Source organism: Peromyscus californicus, unplaced genomic scaffold (assembly GCF_007827085.1).
Source record: "Peromyscus californicus insignis strain IS unplaced genomic scaffold, ASM782708v3 Scaffold_7__1_contigs__length_154581171, whole genome shotgun sequence".
Classification (NCBI taxonomy): Eukaryota; Metazoa; Chordata; class Mammalia; order Rodentia; family Cricetidae; genus Peromyscus; species Peromyscus californicus.
Window position 1 is genome coordinate 36,628,322 of NW_026294595.1, and position 24,875 is coordinate 36,653,196.

The 24,875-nt window shown below is 46.2% G+C and overlaps 1 protein-coding gene across 16 annotated transcripts in view; it reads left to right on the forward strand.

Annotated features, from left to right (window-relative positions):
* Pkp4 (plakophilin 4) overlaps nucleotides 1-12,304 on the forward strand; it is a 229,904-nt gene extending 217,600 nt beyond the window's left edge. For 6 of the 16 annotated variants that reach the window (XM_052723816.1, XM_052723819.1, XM_052723822.1 and 3 more), the window contains 6 exons: nucleotides 2,269-2,464; nucleotides 5,695-5,779; nucleotides 5,887-6,004; nucleotides 7,865-7,993; nucleotides 9,647-9,720; nucleotides 11,316-12,304. In XM_052723816.1, coding sequence (XP_052579776.1) covers nucleotides 2,269-2,464; nucleotides 5,695-5,779; nucleotides 5,887-6,004; nucleotides 7,865-7,993; nucleotides 9,647-9,720; nucleotides 11,316-11,564 — 851 coding nt within the window. In that variant the 3' untranslated portion in view covers nucleotides 11,565-12,304. The remainder of the gene's footprint in view (nucleotides 1-2,268; nucleotides 2,465-5,694; nucleotides 5,780-5,886; nucleotides 6,005-7,864; nucleotides 7,994-9,646; nucleotides 9,721-11,315) is intronic. The other 10 variants (XM_052723818.1, XM_052723821.1, XM_052723823.1 and 7 more) reach the window with 5 other exon arrangements.
* The last annotated feature ends 12,571 nt before the right edge of the window (nucleotides 12,305-24,875 follow it).

Here is a 24,875-nt window from a genome sequence, read left to right on the forward strand (position 1 = left end):
CTTCCTCTCTGCCAGTGTCTGAAAGGAAATTGGCATACCTGCGGGGTCACTGTTGGAGAAAGTAAGAAAAAGGACAGTACCCTACATGGACTCAAGTTCCATGCCAGCCCCATGGCTGGTACCATGGGGAGGGGGGATTTTTATTTGTTTTTTTATGGATTCTTGTGACCTTAGACCCAGTTTATATTAAAATACACAAGCTATAATAGGGAAGGAGGGTCGGGGATGGAGTAAGAGAAAATGAGAAAGAATGAGAATAATATTTAGCTTAAGATTAACTGTGATTGCTGAATGGTGGTGGCGCACGCCTTTAATCCCAGCACTCGGGAGGCAGAGCCAGGCGGATCTCTGTGAGTTCGAGGCCAGCCTGGACTACCAAGTGAGTTCCAGGAAAGGCGCAAAGCTACACAGAGAAACCCTGTCTCGAAAAACCAAAAAAAAGAAGGCAGAGGCAGGCAGATCTGCAAGTTCAAGGCCATCCTGGTCTCCAGAGTGAGTTCCAGGGCTACAGAGAGACACCCTGTCTCAAAAAACAGCAACAGCAACAACAAAAAAAGATTAGCTGTGATCCTGGCCTGGTGGGGCAAGCCAGTAATCACAGCCACTTGGGAGGCTGAAGCAGAGAGATGATGAGTTCAAAGCCAGCCTGGCCTACAGAGTAAGTTCAAGTCAGTCTGCAGTAGTGAAACCGTCTCAACGTAAAAAGAGGGCTGCTGTAGAGCTTCATGGTAGACTGCTTGCATAGTGTATACAGGTCCTAGGTTCAAGCCTAGTCCCACCAAAAAAGGCGTAATCGAAAACTGAACGGGGTACAGTGACTTACAGGTAAAGCCCTTCACAGCTTGCCTGGCAGAAATACCATTTTAAATTATAACTGTCCAGATGACTGTGTCCTTTCCTTGAAAGCAGATCAGCCCCACAGAGAGGAAGTCTATGGCTCAGCCCTGCCCAATTCCCACACTTCCTTCAGAGCAGTCCCAACTAGACTTGGAAGTTACATCTACACTCTGATTTCTTTTTTTTTTTTTTTTTTTGGTTTTTTGAGACACGGTTTCTCTGTGTAGCTTTGTTCCTTTCCTGGATCTCGCTCCGTAGACCAGGCTGGCCTCGAACTCACAAAGATCCACCTGCCTCTGCCTCCCAAGTGCTGGGATTAAAGGCGTGCGCCACCACCGCCCAGCCACTCTGATTTCTTATAAGGTTAATACTTACAAGTGTGTTTCTACTGCTGAGAAACGTGGCTAATCACATGACCTCATACATCCTGGCCATTTGTGAATATTCAGAAATCACCAGTGCTAACTTCTCGCCGTCCTCACTTACAGCCTCTGCTCTATGTGCTTGGCCTGTGATATGCAGGAAATGACAGGACGTGCAGTTAGGACCTGCCTGCTGCCTCCTCCACCACTGCATAGAAACAGCCTTTGATAAAAACCCTGCTTAGCATGGTGGGGACCCTAAGAAAATGTTTACTTTTGCCTTGGTTAATTTCTTTTGTTTGTAGTGCATTTATCCCACTTGGTCAGTTGGTAATTGAAATTGAAAAGGCTAGAGATGATCTCTGTTTGGGTATTTATGAAGGACTGCTCCCCTGGCTGAGACTCCCTCAGCTCCATCTTCTCCTCGTGTACTTCATTATTATTACTTGTTACCTCTAGGAGATAATATACCTGGAATTTCACTAGAAGACTTTTTGCCTTGTGTCTTTTAAAGAAACTAGTGTATGGTCAACTGCTGACACCAGGTCAGCCGACGTAACCCTCAGCTTTGTTAAAGTACGTGACTGTTCCCAGGGAACTTGGTAGACTCCCCCAGGAAGATTTAATGTGAAGTATTTTTAGCAACTTTAGTCCAGATTCAAAGTGTTTTGAAAAGCACTGCTCAGAAATTGAAGTATTTTGATACTGGAACTAAGAACAAAACTCCTGCCCTAATGTTTCAGTAGAACCGTTTCTGTAGAATGTGGGATGACATCCAGGGGACTCTAAGCATTGATGTGTTTCTTTCCACAAGTGACAGTAATGGTTTGTAAAGTAGACATGTGTTCAAGTGACATGATAGTGAATGTTACCTTTCTCTCAAAGTCACATGTGTGCTTTTCTACTTTGCTGTGGGGCTTTTTGTTGTTGTTGTTTTGGGTTTTTTTCCCCCTGTTCATGTCTCTTGAAGTTTTATTTTTTAAAATCTTCAGATTATCAGGATTTTCAACAACAGTAACAAAGAGCTCGTGCCTGTGAAAAATTGACCCTCTTCTTGTGCACCCGGCAGGTAAATACGCCATGAGAGACCTGGTCAACCGGCTTCCCGGCGGCAACGGCCCCAGCATACTGTCTGATGAGACCGTGGCAGCGATCTGCTGTGCTCTTCATGAGGTCACCAGCAAAAACATGGAGAACGCCAAAGCGCTGGCTGACTCAGGAGGGATAGAGAAGCTTGTGAACATAACCAAAGGCAGAGGAGACAGGCAAGTGTGTGGTGCCTCAGTTCTTGGACTGTCTTGTGGTGAGGGCCTTTGTGGAGGATCCATGCCTAATTCAAGGATTCATTTCTGTATTTCTCACATGCTAAATAGCTAAGCAGTCTACATTGGCTAAGACCTGTGATGGTGGGAAGGGGTGCTTTTTGTCGTGGGTTGGCATTCCCTTTATTATATAGTGTACCTCACTCCTCTCTCTCTCTCTCTCTGACTTAGTCTACTCAGGGCTACTGTAACAAAATGTTGTGGACTGGGGAGCTTATGAACAATAGAAGTTTATTTCCCACAATTTCTGGCACCTGTGAAATCCAGGATCAAGGCATCAATAGAGTGATGTCTGGTGCGAGCCCCTTCCTGGTTTTATAGAGTGACCTCCTCTCACATGGAAGACTCTTCCTGGTGACACCTCCCAGCACTGGCACAGTGAGAGTTAGGACTTGTGCATAGGAACTTCAGAGAGATTCTGATCTCCAGGCTGCAGCCATCTCTAAAGCCATGTTTGTTCATGTCAGCTCCTAGAAGAACCAAAAGCACCAGGGCGGGGACAGTCTCAGGGGCAGCATTTCGTTCACACCTTGAGCTCTGTCGAGCCTGAGTCCTACTCTGCAAGACTGTCTTTTTACATCCTCGCTTGCGAGATGGATTCTGCTGCCGAGTGCCCAGAAAGCATGGAAACCGCCACTCTGCACGAGTGTGCTCCGGGCCTGGTCACACTCCTGCCTTTGCTCCTGGGTGACAATAACAGATGAGGCAGCCCAAGTGGGCAGAACGAATCAGTGAAAACAGAGGTTTCTTGTCATGGGGCTGTAGCTGTGACTAAATTAGTCTTCGTGTCAGGTCAGCAAATGGAAGTGGGAATTCCAGCACCTTCTCCAGACAGTAGGTCGGCAGCCGCTCCCCCCTCTCCCGCTCCCCCCACCCCCTCTGCATTCTCTCGGGCACTGACTCCCTCGTGTGTTATTGGAGTCCTCCTCCAGCATCCTTGCTCCCGCAGTGGCTGGGGCTTTGTCCTTTTATCTGCTGTTGTATCCTTGACAACAAGAAGAAAGCTTGGCCCTAGGAGTGTGTGGGGTGGGGGGACACTTTATTAATTAGCTGGATGGCAGTGCTAGGATTCACATTACAGCGTACCTAGTCTTTCAGGTGATACCTCTGAAGGAATTCTTAAAATATAGGAATAATGCAGGAAACCATAGCTTTACCCACTAGAAGTCACATCTGTCAGCATAAACAGTATTGCCTTTCAGCCTTCTTATTTCTTGCATTTTTTAAAATTTCATTAGTAACAAATGCATATGATATGTTTGTTTGTTTGTTGTGATATTTTTTACTTTCAAATAAGGCTCCACCCTGTAACCCAGGCTGGCCTTGAACTCACTATGGTTCCAGGCTGGTCTCAAACTCATAGCAATCCTCCTGCCTTAGTCTTCTGAGTTCTAGGATTACAAGAGTAAGCCACTACACCCTGCCTTTCCTTTTAAGAAAATGAAACTTTTCAGGCAGTTAAGATCCCATTCCTCTGGCTCCCTCTGCAGCCTACACACACACACACACACACACACACACACACACACACACACGGTCATATGATCACCTTATGCACTCTTGAAATTTCACCTTGTAGAGATGCTGAGCCAGTGACAAGGTGTGCATGAATGTGTGCGTTGGTCCGTGTGTGTAATATACACATAAATATGTATGTAAGTCTAACCTCCTGTTGAAAGCCAAAGATGCAGAATGTCTAGGACCAGGCAGGGCTGCAGAGATGTCTCAGTTAAGAGCACTCTCTGCTCTTGTAGAGGTCCTGGGTTTGGTCTCCAGCACCCTCTTCTGGGCTCTGAGGAACCAGACATGTACATGGTACACATACATACATGCAAAACACTCATACACATAAATAAGTCCTTTTTGAAAGAAGAAAGTCTTGAACCAAATCAGGTTGTGGCTGGTGTCCCTGCACTTCACTTCCTCATGGTTCTTCCCTGTATTTGTCACCTATTTGCATGTCGGGGTGCTGTTCTCGATCCCAGGCTTACAGCAGTGAGCACATCACAGAATAGCATCCCAGGGCCAAGGCAGACGAGGTGCCCAGTGAGTCACAGCAGCAGAGCTCGGTAGTTGGTGCCTACAGGGGCAAACGACAAAACCAGGGAAGGCCTCATGGTGACAGTGGGGAATAGACCTAGAGAAGGGAGGGAGAGGGTGGGCAGGGCCGCTGTCTGGGGCAGAAGCCTGTGGGCAGGCTTCTGAGAGGCTTCAAGAAAGCTGTGTCAGGGGAGAAGAACAGCAGAATCCAGTGTGATGAGCCAGAGCCAGTGTGAGAGAAACGGGGAGAGTCAAAGAGCAATAGGACCAAGAAGCAATCCCTGTCCTGTGGGTCAGTTGTGTCAGCCTCTGAATGAAATCAGAGCCACTGGGGCACAGTGAGCAGGGGAAGGACGCCGTCTGTTGCCTTGTGGAAAGAGCAGCATGACCTCATTCCCCCCACGCACAGACTAAAAACTAAAGACCAGTGGTGAAGAGGGCAGCATCTCTGGCGGGGTTGAAAGACAACAGGATTTACTGATGGATAAGTAAGTGGCAAGAAAGGGTAGTACTGTGACTGACTCCCAAGTTTTTGTCACAGAGGTCATACCAAGGCAGGGAAGCCTGCAGGAGGACCACCACGAATTTGCTCTGGACTTGGATGCTTGGGGAGAGAATTAGACATCCAGTGAGTGTGTGGTCAGTGGGAGAGCTGCAGGCTGGGTGTGCAGGGCCTACACTCAGGCTGCAAAATGACACTTGGGAGTCAGCAGCATCTAAATGACTTATTTATGGAAGTAAAGATTGACGGGTCTCAGGGAGGTGAGGACCCCAGAAAGGAGTAGCCAGAACATGGGTCTCCAGGAGCGTGCAGTGACTCGGAGGCCAAGTGGAAGGAAAGGTAGGCAAGAATCAGGCCCCTACTTATTCAGGGAGGGTGAGGTTGAGGCCTGACCATTGGAGGCAATAATATGGAGGCTGTGAGTTTAAGAGGATGAGAGGAATTGGAGGTGTGAGTAACAGCTTTCAAGGGATCCCCCTGTGCTGCAAAGGTAAGAAGGCACCCTCGCCTTTCTCGGGATTCCACTGTCTGCACACACTGCGTCCTGCTCCTGTGGCTGCTGGTGTACAGCCTGAGTGTCAGAGTGAGTGGCCATGCTACCCATCCTCACATAACCACCATCTCTCCCTAGGTCCTCTCTGAAAGTGGTGAAGGCGGCAGCCCAGGTCTTAAATACATTATGGCAGTATCGGGACCTCCGGAGCATTTACAAAAAGGTAAACCTCCGAGAACAGTGGTGCCGCCATGAGCATCCCTCATAGCACACATTTCTAAAATTACTGCAATGACGTGCTGCTGTTCATTTTCTCTTTAAACTCTGCAGGATGGGTGGAATCAGAACCATTTTATTACACCTGTGTCCACGCTAGAGCGAGACCGATTCAAATCACACCCTTCTCTGTCCACCACCAACCAACAGATGTCACCCATCATTCAGTCAGGTCAGTGGGCATTTGTGTGACAGAGCATTGTTCTGAGAGAAAGAGGTCTGAGCACGAGCTGACTCAGCCTGTCACGTCAGCACTGTTAATAGCCACTTACTTCCGTTTATAAAGAGAATTCAGCTTACATCAGCTGCAGTGCATTAAAAAAAAAAAAAAAGCCCACGGCCTATGCCCACACCTGGATGCTGCTTCACCGGAGTTTTTGGTGAAACATCTCAGGAACAGGCTCCTAGCTTTGCCACGGCATGTCGCTGGCTGCTTTGCAGACCCACACCCACCCACACCCACCTCGCAATGTGGCTTTCTAGAAAGTCCCTTGGACTTTAAGCCAAGGTCTTGGCCACAGTGCCGCCCACCCGTTGGCAGAGTTGAGCTTAATGGAATGAATGCTTGGAGCTTCACACTAAATGACATGTAAAGGAACCTTGTGACTGCCAAGTCAAGCCAGGGCTGTGGATTTAATTCTTACTGAATGAAACAGGAAAAATGATGCTTCTTACCTTGATTCGGCTTTAAATCACACATTCCTGCACATGTATTATCTGTTGTAGTCAGCTGTATGGCTTCTGACAGTCCTATTGCTCATGTGGACAAATGTGGACAAAAAGACTAATATCCATGCCCAGGGGCTCTAGCCACATAATTGAATGTCTGTGGTTGTGCTGGGAGTTTGTTGTTGTTTGGTTTGGTGCTTTGTGTTTTGTTTTAAACATTATCTATTCCTACTGTGTGTGATAGATATGCCTTGCTTTAAAATTATGAGCTGTTTCATTAAACAAGAACTTTGTCTGTTTTGGACACCCCAATAAACCCTCATGCTGTTTTCTTATAAAAAATGCTCAGTGTGTCTGAGGACTTAGGAATAGGGATGTCAGGGAAGCCAGCAGAGTTGGCTGCCAGACAGGGGGGCTTGTGTGCAAGCTCAGAATCATTTTAAACAGGTGAGCACATAGCTCCGCCAGGTGGACAGACCTCCTAAACATGCAAGCGGAAGTACTAGTGGCCCCCCACCCCAGTCCCTCGGTGGCCCCCGGACTCTGTTCAGAGGGAAAATGTATGCCGCTCCTGTCTGTCAGCTGTCTGAGGGTTGATCATCGTCCTTCAGCACTGGGGAGGGATCTGCTTCCGGGCATGCCGCTGCCTTGGTACTGTCATCCCAAAGGGAAGCTGGGCTCTCCTGTCCTGCTAGAAGTAGCCCAGAGGGCTGGCTGCGCATGCTCACCTCATTCTTCCTACCTGGCCAAAAAAAAAAAAAAATGTCCAAAAGGGGACCCTTTCAGTTTATGGCTAGTCATTATCAGATGTGTGGCCTAGGCTAGGATCAGAAGTCATCTGGGCTAGGGGTCACATGATCTCCTGACATTAGATCACCATAAAGAGAACTATAAATGTTATAGGCTGGCCACTTCTGGACACAGACAGATATATTTTGAATGATCAAAAATCACAATAGACTATAAAACCTGTTCCAAATATCTGTATATAAATGCTGATAGGAGTTTATGAGCACCTAAACTGTTATCATCAGGCAGATGTAACTCTTGCATGGCTCTTAACTCCGTTCGGTTTCCAAGGGTAGGTCAAGTCTCTGAGTCACACTGCTGCCTGCCACCCTCTACTCTGGGCCTCTACAGCTGGCTGCTGGCTGCAGCTCAGGGGTGTGCCCAGATGTCACCCTTGCTGGTGTGGGAATGTAGGGTGTGTTCGTGGTCCTCAGGGTCTGGCTGCTCTTCACCCTCAGCGGCTCTGAGAGCTGATTTGACTGTGGCATGCTAATGAGCACTTGGTTTCCGGAGCTGACGGTCTGACTTCTTTCTCTCTTTCCCCCTTCCTTCCTTCCTTTGCCTCTCCCTTCAGTTGGCAGCACCTCTTCCTCACCAGCACTGTTAGGAATCAGAGACCCTCGCTCTGAATACGATAGGACCCAGCCACCTATGCAGTATTACAATAGCCAAGGGGACACCACACACAAAGGCCTGTACCCTGGTAAGACCCAGCGGGGTGTGTGATGCAGTACCCGGAGGAAGCACATTTCTGCGCGCTCAGCCAGTATCCTGGAAACTGGCCTCTGCTTAGACTGAGACGGTCCCCCAGCAGCAAACCATACCCCTGTCCCTTCTCGACTACTTCCAGGATGGTTGCCTTTTCTGCTTATTTTCAACAAGCCAAGCTAATATAGCGATGGGATGGCCACGAATAAAAAAGAGGCTGGATCCAGTGACCGCTTCTGGCCGCCCCAGGTGCCCTTCCCTTTGCCCCTGTCCCCTCCTGCTCTACAAGAGTCCCTTATGCATCGGAACCGAGCGTCCAATGTAGCTTTGCGGGAGCTGCATATATCCTCTAGACCAGCCCATTTCTAAACTCAAACTCACGAATAGCTATCCAGTCCATTTACGTTTTCATGAAAAGGAGTTTGAGTGAATTGTTGACTAACTTGTAATTTTCCTCAAGTGTAATTATTTTTAAGACCAAAAATAGTATTATAGTGTTAGTACTTTTATATCCTATTCAGAAAGATGTGTATAAAAATATTTTAAAGTTGCCAGCCCAAAAGGTAATTGGTCTATTCTCAAATATTTAGCAAATTAAAACTACTCCAGAACAAGTCATGAGCTACTGAAAAACAAAAAGTACTTTTCCCTCAAAATAAAAGGGGGGGCGGGGAGGGGGAGGAAGGGAAAATACCTATTTATTAAAAAGAAATCAATTAAAGCTGATGGCAGCTTAACTACTGCTGGGGGAGGAGTCTGAGTTGTACTGTTGTCTTTGAAATTGTGATTTCACAGGACTATTTACTAATCAAGTATTGTTACCATGGCAATTAATAGCTCAGAAGATTGCAGATGCTACATTTCGAATACCAGGCTCTCTGCGGAAGGGAGCACGCACACAATCCGAAGCGCAGCGGCTCTGGCTCTGCAGCAGCCTGCTTCGTTTGAAAGACTGCCTCTTGAGCATGCACCCTTTATCTTTGCTTGCTTCGATAAACTTAATTTGCTCGGAGTGTGCCTTATTTTCCTTATTAAAAAAATTAAAACCTTTGCTAGTTTTAACAGTACTAGAAAGGCAACTAGTGATGTCATCAGGAGTTCTGCTCTGGGCTCTTGAAGACACTTGCCGAATTACCAAGTGCTTTTCCATTTACAACATGCTTAACCATGGCAGACCCAAGTCTGTGCCTCTGTGTCGCTCGCTGCTCTGAACATGCCTATGCCTGCCCTTTCCAGACCCCGGGCTCTAAATCACAGCTGCTGTGAAGGCACGAAGTGCATTCTAATGTTACATTTCCCATCTCTCTGATCCACACTGTGGCTCAGGGCCCTGGAAGAGTGATGTTCCTCAGCCCAGCACAGGGAGCCATGCTACTGCTCAAAGGCAACTACAGAAACCCCCGAGACTGAACAGAGCTTGAGGCGGCCCCTCTCTGGATGGGCTCTGCATTCACAAGCTTCTTGTGCCACACACACTTGGCCTGTTTTCATTGCTAGTCTCCCAGGCCTGAGATGTACCCTCCAGATCCAGGGAGTCTGGACTGCTTCCCTTCTGCCTACCCTGGCACTAGGGAAGGCAGGACCCACACAACCTGGTGGACCAGTGTAATAAACATTAGTTTTAATTGAATAAACTATTTTCTTACAGGCTCCAGCAAACCTTCACCAATTTACATCAGTTCCTATTCCTCACCAGCAAGAGAGCAAAATAGACGGCTACAGGTGAATTTGCAATGTCATTTGTCCAGAAGGCTGGTTAGCAGTCACGCAGTAAGGGGCCACTGGTGAAAGCTGGGCCTCAAACAAGACCCAAGGAGCTTCCCCCCGAGGGGCTTTGCTCCTCAGACCTGCGCATGGTTAGATAATTGTTTCCTTCAGTGCTCTGAGGCTCCATGCCTCTGGGGATGCGAGAAAGCTCTGGTGCACGCTCTTTGTCCAGTAGATTCCCTCTCCACTTTTCCCCTTTCCGTTAACCTAGAAAGTCAAGTCTTCCATCTTTGGGTGAGGCAGAGTTGGCGAGCACACCTCACACCCTCACTGTTCTGTCTGGACACTTCATCCTTCGTCACCATGACTTCCTCCTCATCCAGGCTCCATGGTTTAAAATCTCTGAGGCTGCAGCCCATTTATGAGGGGACTCTGCTTCCAGGAGGGCCTTCTCGAGCTGTCCCCTAAGACTATACAGCCACATGCACCCCTTTCAACCACAAGACAAGGGTTTCCCAGCCAGGACTACATTGTGTCCTTCCAAATAAGGGTGTTCTAAGACCCCCGTCTATACCATAATCTTTATTTAATAGGAAAAAAGGAATTTCCCTCAATAATCTAGTTTGGGGTGATTTTGTTCTGTGGTTGGGTCTTCCTGTTGTTCCTGCCGATCTCAAACTTTTGAGCTACCTCAAACCTCCATTTTTCAGTCTCAGGAGCAGGCAGGATTACAGGCCTGCACCGCCACACCCAGCTTATGCTATTTCTTTTGAAGTCAAGAGAAATCTAACTGCCTTTGAAAGAGGAGTTAGTTAGCCACGTAGACTCTTAGCTCTGAAATACCAAGATGTTAGACTGAGTTTAAGTCAGATGCCAATACCTAGATGGGAAATTCTTACATCTTACTGAGTTGGGGGGATTTGGGCAACAGGAAGACACACACACACATAAGAGCTGTGATCGTTTGAGGGCATCCTGGTGAGGTCAAAGCTAAGACAGCACAACAGGAAATGGGGACCAGGCGCCCTGTGTGGATGCTCACATGGGACACTTAGCCTTCTTCAGAGGACTTCAGGGGAAGTCCTTGCCTCCAGAATTGTATTTGCTCCCAAGTCTCTGCTAATTTTTTATCTTCCTGCCTTGAGATTTCTCATCCTCTAATAGTACACTGTACAGCAGAACTCACCAAACCACATTACGTCTTTTAAAATTGAGTGGTGAATTCAAATCTTCATCAAGAAGTAAATGTTTTAAAATGCAACCCTATAATTACAGTTATCTGAATATTTAAAATCAAATCCCCAGCACTCGGGTTTGTCCATGATAAGCTTAACTTTCCTGTGCAAAAGCTGCTTCCTCTTTTGGTCCGAATCTAACAGGCTCCTCCACATCCCATGCCACCTCCCACTGAGGGCCTAAGCTCTCCTGAGGCCTCAGGACAGAACTTGAGCAAACAAAGCCAGCTTGCCTATAAACATAATTGAAAATCCTCCCTACTGTGAGTAAACATGGTGTGCACCTGAAACAGCTTCTCCCCTTTGCCCACATCAGTGTTCTTTAAATGTGTGGTTTTAAAATGCTCTTGCTTATTTGCCTCTCCATCTTGCCAGCAGCACCAACAACTGTACTATCAAGATGACGCCTCCAGGAAGACCTTGGATGCATACAGATTGTACTTGCAGTCTCCTCGTAGCTATGAAGACCCTTATTTTGATGACCGAGTTCACTTTCCAGCTTCTACTGATTACTCAACACAGTATGGACTGAAATCAACCACAAATTACGTAGACTTCTATTCCACTAAACGACCTTCTTACAGAGCCGAACAGTACCCGGGGTCCCCGGACTCCTGGGTGTAGCATCAAGACACCTGCCTGGAAACTCTATCTTTCTAACTTTGCTTGGATTGAGGTGAAAAGTCCGTCTTGCTGATTTGATGATGAAATGTGAAAGTGAAATGGAAGGAATGAGTGAAGAGTATGTTTTTTCTTTTTGAGGAATTTTCAGGGAAGTGAGGAAACCCTTGGGAGAGGACTTTCTGAGCTCTGTGTAGGTGTTAGGTCTAATTACATGTAGATTCTAGTGGTGAAGGTGTGGGTGATGTGTCGAGAGGTTTGAGAAATGGGTGAAATGAGATGGGGTATGTGTAGGTCAAATCAAATTACAGATGATTTTTTTAATGTGAATAAAGTTATGTTCAGATAGTTTGTACAGAAAAAAAAATAATAAAATGGATGCCCTTCATGTTTTATTGCTATTACTAAATGTCAAGATTGTATGCTATTATGTCTTGTAAAAATTTCTTCTGTTGGTGTAAATATGGAAATGCCACATTGGTTAAGTGCCATCATTTGTAATGCAGTGTGTCGTTTGAGAAGAGATTTGAGGAACTGACAGCCTGAAACACAAATGGGAAACCCAGGGAACTATTCCAGTTGACAACAAACTCTGGCATCCTGTCCTCAGTGCGTAGTGAACCAGAAGCACAGGCCTCAGTGTGACAGCCGCGCCATGCTCATCCCGCCTTTCACAGGACACTTCACTGCCATTTTCTATGCACATGGAAGAATAATAAATGTGGAAATTTCATCCTGGAAAATGTGTTCTGGGTCCCTTTTTCTGGGTGGGATATGAAAAATAGACTTAGTCCTTTGTGATGGGCCACACTGGACAATGAAGATGTGGCTGCTCCCTTACTTACTTACCTTAGTCTGTGTATTTCTTGGAGTTTTTGTTTGTTTTAATTTGATACACTCTACAGTTTTAGCAGGTTTTGCTTTGTTTCAGCCTTCTAGGTGTATTTAACATCTCTTTTCCCCTAAGGGAAGTTACATCTGGCATCCTGGCCATACTTCATTGGCAAGGACCACTTACAGCATCATTTTCTGGAACTAAGTCATTACATATGGACACTTGGGCATTTGTTTGCTTGGCATCAATGTTATAAGCCAACACTAATTCTAAATAATTATTGTGCTGAATACTTGTTGGATTACAGATGGCCTTGGGGGATCCCCACAGACACTGTAGGCATGCTCCAATGCTACTCTACAGCATTGTGACTATAGAAAGAGACCCAAGAAACAGTGTTTTCCTGAGTGGAAAACAGCTCGAGGTTAGGATTCAAAGTAAAACAGGTCCAAGTGTAGGCAGGAAAATAGCTGAAGTCTACAAATGAATGGTGAGCCTTTCTGAGCTTTAGGCTTTCCAAAGGACATCTAAGATGGCTGTTAAGAGTCATGCTGTCTGCTGCATGTGCCCTGGCTGGACAGAGGAAACAGCCTTCTATATGACAGAGGTCACTGGATGTACCTGAGAAACTGACAGAGATTTTGGAAATCACGCCTATTTGATCTCACGTTCCTGAACCCAGTTCCTTGGTATCTAGGTTTAAGTGAAGGCTGTTTGCTAAGAGTAGGAAAACCTGGAGCCTCCAGAGATAACTGACAGCAACTATGTGACTATTTTGGCACTTAAGGCCATATTGCAACTAATGCAGATCACAGTTGGGAAGAACTCATTGGAGCCATGGTGAGAACTGGGCAGAAGATCTGAGGCCTTTAAATCTATTAACTCGTGGCTTGAAAAAAGAAATTGCAGGCAGAAACCTGCATCATTGATCATAAAGATAGGCTAACCCCATTCAGCAGTGAGAATAAACACAACCTACTAAAACTGTTGAGTCATGCTGCAGCCCTGATATTACCAAATAGCATCAGCCCACAGCAAGAGGTGTGTGGTTCTGCAGAGCCAGGGTCAGCTGAGAACAAGACCTGAACAGAGCCAAGTTCAGAAATCTAGACCAAGGCTTCTACACCTGACTCCACATTCGAGGCATCTGAGCAACTTCCACAAGGTGAGGTTCCAGCTGGCCACGACCAACAGAACACATGGTATGGACCAAGCCTCAGTCCTTGCTCACAAGCTCGCTGGGTAGGTGTGCAGTGCAGACATGCACAGACCGTTCATTTCCTGGACACCGTCCAGCCCTACAGCCAAAGCATTAAGACTTCGATGTCAGGATATAGAGTTTGCCTGGGAAAGAGCAGTGAGTGTGGAGTATTGTCACAGAAAACTATCTTAAACTTGGAAATCCATGAGACTTTTCTGCGTGCGTGTGTGTGTGTGTGTGTGTGTGTGTGTGTGTGTGTGTGTGTGTGTGTGTATGTGTGTATTTAGCCGGCATGTATGTATGTGTGCCAGTAATGTGCCTAATGCCTACAGAGGTAAGGAGAAGGCATTACATGCCTTGGAACTAGAGTTACAGGTGGCTGGGAGCCATTATGTGGATAATAGGAACAGAATCCAGGTCCTTTGCAAGAACAAGTGCTTTTAACTGCTGGGCCATCTCTCTAGCCCCCTAGAGCATATTTTTGCCTATGCCCATTTGTTTGAGGTTACATTCTTTGAAGACCATAAGCTTCTCCTAAGTATTGGAAATCATGACCACACAGCACCCCCATCATTAATCCCTGGCCATTGTTTGTCCACCTGATTGCTGATTCTTGCTCAGAAATACTGTTTTTGAGTATTCCCCAAGTGCTGATGGTTACACATACATGGTCAGTTCAGCCTCATAGCCAGCGTATGATAGTCCACATTATAAACCCTGAAACAAACGAGTAAATTACTAAAGGTCACACCAGTAAGTGACCAAGGCAGGTGTAGCCCTGTGGTCCAAACTAAATGTTGGTAGCAAATGCAGGCCTGTGAATTCCAACTACATACTGTCTATTAGACATTGTTCATCACTACCTTAAATTTACCAAAGGAAACTATTATTATCCATAAGTTAAAAGTAACCATAAATTGAATATTTAAGGCATGCAAGATGGTTGGTTCAGCACATAAAGCGCTTGCCAGGCAAATGGACAACCTGAGTTCAGTCCCACATGGAGGTAGAAGGAAAGGATTTCTGACTGCCACATGCCTGCCGTGGCACACCTGTTCACACATGTACACACAATACATACAACAACATTAAATATTTTAAATGAACAGCTATTAAAAGTAAGAAGTACCCAAATCTATCTTGTCCACCATGATGTCATATGAGTCTCACTGGGAGAAAGTTGAATCCTGATCACTCCACTGTGAATGATGCTTCCTGCTAGACTGGGAACTCACTCTATGAGCCATGTCTATTAACAAAGGCCCATTGAAACAAAATCTGTCACCGTGTGATCCTAGCATCATGAGGCCTCAGTGATACTCTTAAATCAACACTCTTGTCCCTCCTTGAGATTGTGGCTTTGTTTCCATGATAAAACTGGATTACAGAGGAAAACATTTGAAAACTTGGCCATTGCCATTCATTTATTCAATTTATTTTGAGTAGCACTGTTTATAGTAACATTATTCCTAATAGCCAAAAACTGGAGGCAACACAACTATCCACCAGCAGAATGGATAAACACAAATTTTATCCAAGAGTGGGAAAAATTGCAACATACATTTGTTATCATAAAATATTAGTCTACAATAAACAATGAGCCACAAATATGACCTGGACAAATACCAAAAAACATGTTGTTCAAAAGGAGGAAGAGATTGGCAGCGCGAACATGCCGAGTGATTCCCATGCAAGAACAGGAAAAACTCCCTTAAGGCGATAGGGTTGAGATCCACGTTGTCCACAGAGGTAGGAATGGGCAAGAGCTCTCTGGGATGATGGAAATGTTCTCAGTCTTGATTGGGATGCCAGTTACCCAGGTGCATACGTGCAGCAAGACTTCAGAATATACACATCAGAGCTACATTTCAGTGTATCAGATGATGTCAGTAGTTACCCCAAAAGAACTTCAGTGGACAAGGGAGAGGGGGTGGGGAAAGGACCTGCTGAAGTGGAAGGGACAAGGAGAAGAATGAAGAATGAATATGATCCAAAGTGTGTACATGTATGAAAACATTATCGTGAAACCTGTCGTTATGTATAATTAATATATGCTAATAAAGCTACCCCAATACATTAACAATAGTCAGTAAAAAAATAACATAGCCTGAGACATGGTTTAATGACAATGAATTAAAGTTTTAATTATTTGTCTCTTCTGAGTTAAGAAAAATGCAATTTACTTCAAACCTTAACAAAGTAGCCACTTAGTTTCTCATGCAAAGCTTCTAGAAAAAAAATATCTTTTTGTTGTTATGTACACTAACCCATTTAAAAAACAGCTGCTTTCTAAGGTACACTTAAAAAGAATTCTGGAAAATGTGTGTGTGTAAAGCACCATAGGGGCAGCTTTTGGACAAGCTGCCATGGCACAGATTTATGTGTGTTGACAAGAATGTAATTTAAGAAGGCTCAGACTTATGTTTAAAAGCATTGCCAAAGGAGAGAAGCATGGAGCCCTTTTACCTAATGATCCAAAGAGATGTGTAAATAAACACCCGTCTGCCTCCGAGTGCCCCCAACCACAGGGGAGGAGTGTGAGAGCAGAGCCCTTTCTGAGAGATGTCCTCAGAAAGCAAACAGAGCAGTGAAGTCCTTGGAAACCAAGGGCGAGCTTTCCTTCTGGTCAAGGAGACCCTTGTTGGGGAGGAAGCAAACTGAACTGTTAATTGGTGTGCAAATGGAAAGGGAATTCAGAGGACGTGGGAGGTAGAGGAGCTTGGGGATTCCAGAGCAGCTTCAACAGACAGAGCTTTTTAGTTACCCTTTGTTGATGCAGGCCCAGAGCTGAACTGGGCCTCAGAGCCTGGAGAACACAGCTCTGCAGAGCCTGGGCCTCTTCATCTCCCTCTAGCTCTTGGTTTTACCTCCATCTTGATTTACCCTGTGACAGCAGAGTGCTGTTCATTCCCATGACAGCTTGATCTGATTGGCTGACACTATGAATGCCCTCACTCAGGACCCTCCTCAAAGGCTGCAGACACAAAAAGGAAATTTTTAGCAAGCAAATGATGACTTGAATTGTGTCTGTTTTAGTGCCTTCCCCTGTTTTCATGTCAGCAGCTTCTCTGGAAGCAGCTGGCGTGTCCCCTAAGTGGCTGTTTGTGCCTATTGCCGTTGCCTAATTCCAACTTGAAATCACTGAAAAACATTCTGTACTGTCATAATCGTTTGCATAAGCCATAACTAGCTTTTTCATTATTAAACTCCCATCCAACAGTTAGGGGAATTTTGATAAAGACTTAATGATACGATGCACTCTTTTGCTCTCTATTCATAGATGGAGAGCTCGTTCCAGAGTTGACCGATGCATTGGCTCAGAAAATAAAATTAATCACAGCTTATGCGGGGTCACAGGTATTATTCTGAAATCAGAGGGGAAATATCCAATTCTCCCCACACAAATCTCTTGTAACTGTTTACTACCCAGAAGGCAACACCCCTGAAATGTGCCTTTGTTTGCTGGCAATGAAATGTAATGTGTTTGGCTCCCGGTGCCTTGATAGGCTGCCATACCCACTCAGTGCTAATCTAATAAAAGGACTTCAGGGAGGAAGAAGGCCCTCTAGGGTCTCTTTTTAGGATTCTTCAGTGGCTGGGGCTGTCCCAGACCAATCCCAGTGAGCTGATACGCCTTTCCAGGAGTGAGAAGGATAGTGTTCGGGTGTGCCCAGGTTTCTGAGGACGAATGGAGAGCATTGAATTTTGATGGCCCTAAAGTCTGAGATAACAGGAAGGGATCCAGCCAATGCAGATGGGGGAAAGTCTCACAGGGCTCTGCCCCTAGACAAAGAGTTACAGGCTCTTCATCAAAGACTGCTGAGAGAGAGAGAAAGAATGAATCTTCCTCAGGGATAAGCCTGAGCTTAGCTAATACTAAGTAGACAGCTGTAGAAACATATACATACATCATATATATACACATACATACATATATATACATACAAGCAGCACTACACAGACTCAGTAAGTTATTCATATACTTATTCACTCACATATATATCAATAATCAATAATAATTCAAGAAAAAGGACCAGGAATTTGGGGGTGAACAACCTAGGAGGGGGTGGAAGCGGGAACATGATGTTAAAAGAGAAAGATGTACCACACTCTGCATTTAGAGAACAGGACAGATGCCTAAGGGCAGCTCGGGAATTAGCTTGAACGAAACCCCGGCAGCATCCTGCTGCATGGAGCTACCTGGATAGTTTCCTTGGGATTTATTTTCCCCATGTTCAGTCGTCAGGTTTCTCTGGAGGCACTGCAGCTGTGTGGCTCACTGGAGTGGCAAACTCAGGCGGCATGCCAATGATGTTGATCCTACAGGCTTGCAGAATACAAGAGCTGTGGGGAGTAGAGGCTTACTAGGTTTCAAAGGAAGGACTTGGAGGCTAAGTAAGCCCTGAGTCTCAGGTTCAGAGTTGCTGCTGCATGCAGACCCCAAGCGTGGAATGTCTGAACCTGAAGTGAAAGCAGCTGCGTTGGAGACCTCTGGAAGTGAGAGATAGCAGGAATGTGGACCATCTGACCAGGGAAGCCTGGGCCAGGAAAAGGGGCCCAAGAAATAGGCCATAAAGGCTTCAGTCAGGAGGGTTGTGAGGACAGGCCTGTGGAAACCATTTGGTACTCATATCGTGCCACTCTGTATCCCAGACACCAGACACTATTACAGGAGTTAATGTTTGACCTGCCTGGCCTTGCATTGCTGGGCCTGGCCTGGCTGGACCTGGCCTGGCTGGGCCTGGCCTTGCTGGGTCTTGCATCAATCAGCCTAATCTTTCTATCTTCCTATTCCTTCCACGTGGAAACAAAGATCCACCCGGTGCCTTTGTATATTTGAGTATGTTACTAGTATTTCTTATAGGCACTCACAGCTCATTTGCCCCGAGTTTCAGGAGAAAATTGAGACTTGGGATTTTCAACAATACTGAAACAGTTAAGACTTTGGGAACTCTCAGAAATGGGACAAGACAGGCATGCACTTTTGGAGGTCAAAGATAGAATGCTGTGTTTTAACTCCTCAGTGCTCCCCAAAGGCTCGGAGGGGAGAGCCTGCTCACCAGCCTGTAGTCCTACTAAGTGGTAAAACCTCTATATAGAGCCGAGTAGGCCGAAGTTATGTCACTAAGGGAGTGACCTTGAAGGGGATGTTGAGAGACCAGAGCCCCTCTCTCTCTGCTTCTTGTTCACTATGAGGTAAAGAGTTTGCATTACCATACGCTCACCCAAGATGCTCTGCGTTGCCACCAATCCACCAGAAACTAGACAACAGAGCCGACTGACCATGGGCAAAAAACTTTAAACTATAAACCAAAATAAATCTTTCTTTTTCAAGAAAGAAATATTTATTTTATTTTTTATATGTGAGTGTGTGTGTGTGTGTGTGTGTGTGTGTGTGTGTGTGTGTGTGTGTGTGCGCGCGCACCACCTGTATGCTGGTGCTTTCAGAGGACAGAAGAGGGCATCAGATCCCCTAGAGCTAATATTATGGGCAGCTGTGAGCTGCCAGACATGGGTCCTCTGGAGCCATCGCTCCAGACCCTCTTTGTTCATTTCAGCTTGGTTTATCACAGGTATGCCACGGTGGCGGAAAGCTAACACAACTAGTTGGTTCTACAAGACAAGTTGTAAGTGTCTCCTTTGTATCTCGTCTTCACTACATTCAGAGGTGACCAGGCATTCTAAAGTTAATATGGTGGCTCCACCAAAGTCTGCATAGATCAAAGTTCTGTCCTGCCATCCCCGTGTACCTTTACCCTCATGTCTCCCTTCCGGCTTCTGGAACTCCAACTAAAACAGACACATTCTGCGTCAAGTAGAAAAAATTGAAAAAGTAAAGTTTGCCAGGTGAGTCAGCCTCTTTAAAAATCACTTCCCTGGAATCCCCACCCATGTATCTCACCGGACACCCTACCTATAAGGGAAAGTTTTCTACCTGGGCCCCTTGCCAGTTCTACTCATGTAGCAGTTCCACTGGTGAGGAAAATAAGGGATGGAAGGAAGAAGTATTCTTAGTCTCTGCCCAGGATTACCAATGGTACAATGAGGTGATTTCTGTACTGCTATTACTCTTTTCCTATGAATGGAAGGTCCAACCTGTGTTGTATCAATTTCATGGTTGAGCAGAAGGCATTGTACCCATCTCTCCTAAACATGAAAGACAACAAAACGATTTTAAAAATCTCAAGTTTAGGCAATAACCCCAGGCAATTCATAGCTTAAAGATTAATGGAGGAAAATGAGTAACCATCAGAGATTCATGCTTGGAACCCCACCCTCATGGCGGTATACAGTCTCCGACCATGGAGAATCTCACAGGTGTTAAGGTCCTGGACCCCTCATCCATTGTATCCTGTAGAACCTTCCACATCCCGTGCCCATAAAAGATCATCTGAGCAAGGGTTCCACAGCAACGATAAAAATAATGGTACAGCCGGGTGTGGTGGCACATGTCTTTAATCCCAGCACTTGAGAGACAGAGGCAGGTGGATTTCTATGAGTTTCAGGCCAGCCTCATCTACATACTGAGTTCCAGAACAACCAGGGCTACATACAGAGATCTTGTTTCAAAAAAAAATACTGGTGGATCATGTGTGGCCAGTGCCGAACCTCATGAGTAACCACCTAAAGCCTGAGACTGTGTGTTCCTGTGTCCTCAGCCACCCAGGAGAGTCACTTCAGTTCTGTTTCTGGTGAATCCTTCTACAATATTCTAGACATTGTGGGGAGCTGGGAAGCTGATGAGTTTACCTTTGCCTCATAGACTGTGCAAGCCTTGACCTACTGCCAAGTCTGGGGTGAGCTGTAAGGACAGCCTCAGAGAAGACAGGGAAACTTGAACTAAACGTTGGTTTTATTTAAAGCAAAGGCGCTAAGGAACCTGTGAGCCTGGCAGGGTCCGCACGAAGGAGAAACCCAGGAAACTGAGTTCAAGAGGAGGGTAGAGAATGAGAGGCAGCAGGGAGCCACACCGGGTTCCTGCCACTGCTTAGGGGTGAGGACGACATAAATGGCAGGCAGCTGGTCTCCTCATAATAAAAATATCAACACCCCCTCACTGAGCATTTTCTAGGCTCTCGGGTGTCAAGGACTGTGTCATGGGCTCGAACCACATTATTCCACTTACAAAAATCCCAGCATGGTTCTGAGAGAAGAGAAAGTTGCCCTCAGATGTCTAACAGGTGGCTCAGGGTCACACCAACCAAGGTTTGAAGTCTGAACTTTCTGCCTAGTGAGCCTTCCCCTGGGAAAGCTGAAGAGTGTCACCTTTGGACCCTGTGTTTTCTAAGTCAATGCCAGCCTAAACCCTTGGCCACCCCTCGTATCAGACAGGAGTCTCCTCTAGCTTCCCAACCTAATGAGGCTTCAAGAATGCAAACCAGTTGGAACATTGCCTTAGTAAAGCTAACTAGGAAAATATCATATTAACTCATGTCAACAGTTTTAAAAAGAAAACCAGCAAAGGACCTGTGTAAGATCTGTAGCGTAAGACTTCTTTCTAAAAGAGAGTTCTCTGCCCTGTCCAAATCCACTGCCCCCGTCCGGCCTCCAGAAGCAGCTCACCTGGGACATTGACCCGGGCAGGAGACTAGGCAGGTCCACTTGGGAATGGGGCTGTCAACCTCAACTGGGAGAAGTGTGGTTAGCCTGCCTAGCTGTTACGGGAAAGGATCATCCCTGGCAACAGCTCATTCACCAAAGAGGAATTTCGGATGTTACAGACATTCTGGAAGATGTAGACACTCTTTCTTATCTTCTTCACGGACATTTTTACTCTTCACTGCTTTTCCAAGGCCATGGAGGTGTACTAGACAGGCGTTTGGATGCCGTAAACAAATGTCTTCAACAACATCAGGAGGGGGTGTTCCTTTTATCTTGTGGTTTCACATGATCCAGCCCACAGTCCTTGACGCCCATACACTTGGGAAAAACACTGTGGGAGTGAAACACATGTGGCAGAGGAAGCCTTTCACCTCATGGTGACCAGAATGCAGAGGGTGGGGGGTGGGACCAGGGACAGGTATAACAGTCAAAGCCACACTCTCAGGGACCTACTTCCTCCAGCTTGGTCACGCCTCCCAAAAGAGAACCAGCATCTGCGGACCATCATCAGCATGAAACTGTGGGGACACATCACATTCCAGCATCAGAAGAGACCAGCTGATGAGCTGAGGGAAGTTCAAGGGCTCAGCTGGCCAGGTGAAGTCCAGAGCACTTGACACCCATCTCTTAAGGTGGGATCTTCAAGTCATTCAGCTGGACGTCTTGGTTGCATGAGTTCAGCTCACCCTGGTATCTATAGAAGCCTGAGTTTTGCTCTGATTTAAGCTATCCTTCCCAAGCCATCTCACAACAAAGAAAGTCAACACATCTTCCAACACATGGACCCCTCTGCAACCCCCCACCATGTGATGAGAACAGGGCTGTACCTGAGTCTTCAAAAAGCTCAGCACACTCAAACCTGTGGCCTGCCTCTTTAGCGCACACAGACCAAACTAGATATCTAAAGGGAAAGCAGACTTCTTCCCTGGGAGTGGGAAAGAAGGGGGAGGTTCTCCTCCAGTGCCTTGGGGCTAGCGCATACTAAGGAAAAATCCCACCTTGCTAACCTGGGTCAAAGAATTGAAGGATTAAAGCCTGTGGGTGTGTGCATCCTGACTGACAAGAGAGTCACAGTCCTCAAAAACCCAAGTGAGAAAGAATCACTTCAACTCTGTCTCCTACAATATCTAGACGCAAGGGACACACGGGCCAAAGCTTCCAGAGAACTCTCTGGGGAGAATGACTGAGCCTGAGAATGAAAGTGGATTTCCCACTTCTGTCTTCCCAACCCCAAGTGGACTCTGAGACCAGCGAACCCACTCTGTGAGTCTGAGCTGACCTCCCGTCTTGGGTTATTAGTGCCATGATGAAACCCAGTGACCAAAAGCAACTTGGGGAGGGAAGGGCTTGACTTACATACCCTGAATCACAGTCCACCAAGCAAAGGCAGGGCAGGGCCTCAAACTGAGCAGGAATCTGGAAGCAGAAGCTGATGCAGAGGCCATGGAAGAGGACCGCTTACTGGGTTTGCTCTCACGGCTTCTTCAGCTTGCTTTTTTATAGAACCTAGGACCACCTGCTCAAAGATGGAACCACCCACGATGGGCTGGGCCCTCCCCTCCCCATCAATCACTAATTAAGAAAATGCTCTACAGGCTTGCTGATCTTATAGAGGCATTTTCTGAATTGAGGCTCCCTCCTCTCCAATGATTATAGCTTGTGCCCACTTGACATAAAACTATCCAGCACAATTGACCCCTTGTCTACCAGACATGCAAATACATAACTGTTAAGCAATAACCTTTCCTTTGTTGTTCATGCCCCAAATCACACCTTAATATCAACATCACTGTATAAAAACAATCCAACTTTTAAATGTCCCACACACTTTAAAAATTCAAACTCTTGCCGGGCAGTGGTGGCACACGCCTTTAATCCCAGCACTTGGGAGGCAGAGGCAGGCAGATCTCTGTGAATTCGAGGCCAGCCTGGGCTACAGAGTGAGTTCCAGGACAGGCTCCAAAGCTACACAGAGAAACCCTGTCTCGAAAAAAAAAAAAAAAAAATTCAAACTCTTAAAAGTTCAAAGTCTCTAAAATGCTAAAAATCTCTAAAACCAAAAATGTGTTTAAAAGTTCAGAGTCTCTCAACTATGGGCTCCTGTAAAATTAAAATAAGTTAAACGTTTTCTTATTCTAAGACAGAAGAGCCAGGCCACAGTCACAATCCAATCAAAGTAAACCAAACTGTAGCGGTGTAAATAACTCAGTTTCACTCACATCTATGGGCTCCTCCAAAGGTCAAGTCTTCAGCTCTGCCCTCTGCAACCCACACAGATTGTCTCCTAGGCTCAGGCTGGATCTACTCCACTGCTTCTGGTGTCCTTGGTGGTCAGCCCTTGGTACTCGAATCTCCAAAATGCTGAAATCTGCTGCAACTGGGCTGCACCTCACCAACAGCCGCTCCTGGGCACTCTTCAGGAACTCCAGTCCTGCCACACAGTGCCAAGCCCCAGCTGCTCTCCATGGCCTTCATAACCAGTACCACCTGGGTGACTCACACTATGAAGTTCAGCTGCCAGCATGAGGTATCACCTTGCTGGCCTCTGGAACACAGCTTCTGTGTGCTGACCCTGAAGAAACACTTTCCAGAGTTCACCTCGTGGATGCTGGTCTCTTCTTAATCGCTGCTAATTTCTCAGCTCCAGCTGACCAGCATGCATTGTCCCGGAAAAAGTAACAATTTACTTCAGTGGTTCTGGTATCTTGTTAATTATATCTGATGCCTCAGCCTCAGCTGACCAGAGTCACAGATTCCTAGTCTGAAATATCAAATGGCCCCTATAGTCTCTGCTTCCCTCTGAAACTTCACAAGGAAAGCCTCCATCATCTACACTGCTCTCAGCACTATCCTCTAATCTTCCAAGTTCTCACAGTAGCTCATGAAGCTTTGAACACTCAATGGCTTTTCCAGTCTGTCTAAGTTAAGGTTTTGATTGCTTTGAAGACACCATGACCATGGCAACTCTTATAAAGGGAAATATTTTAATTTTGTGGCTTATGATTTCAGGGATTTAGTCTGTTAGCATCATGATAGGACATGGCAGCATGCAGGCAGACATGGTGCTGGAGAAGGAACTTACGAGTTCTACATCTTGATCTGCAGACAACAGGAACTGAACTGTGGCACTGGGCGTGGCTTGAGCATAGGAAACCTCAAAGCCCACCCCCACAATGACACGCTTCCTCCAACAAGGCCACACCTACTTCAACAAGGCCGCACCTCCTAATAGTGCCTCTCCCTATGAGCTTATGGGGGTCAATTACATTCAAATTAGCACACAGCCCAAAGTTCCAAAGTCCTTCCATAGTCCTCCCAAAAACACCTGGTCAGGCCTGTCACAGCAGTACCCCATGATCCTGGTACCAACTTCTGTCTTAGTTAGGGTTATTATTGCTATGATGAAACACCATGATCAAAAACAACTTGAGGAGGAAAGGCTTTATTTGGCTTACACTTCCACATCACTGTTCATCATCAAAGTCAGGGCAGGAACCTAGAGGCAGGAGTGGATGCAGAGGCTGTGAAGGGGTGCTCCTCCTGGCTTGCTCAGTCTGCTCTTCTATAGAATCCAGGACCACCAGCTCAGGGGTTCTTCACTCACATTAGACTGGACTCTCTCTCATCAATCACTACTTAAGAAAATGCCCAGCTGGGCAGTGGTGGCACACGCCTT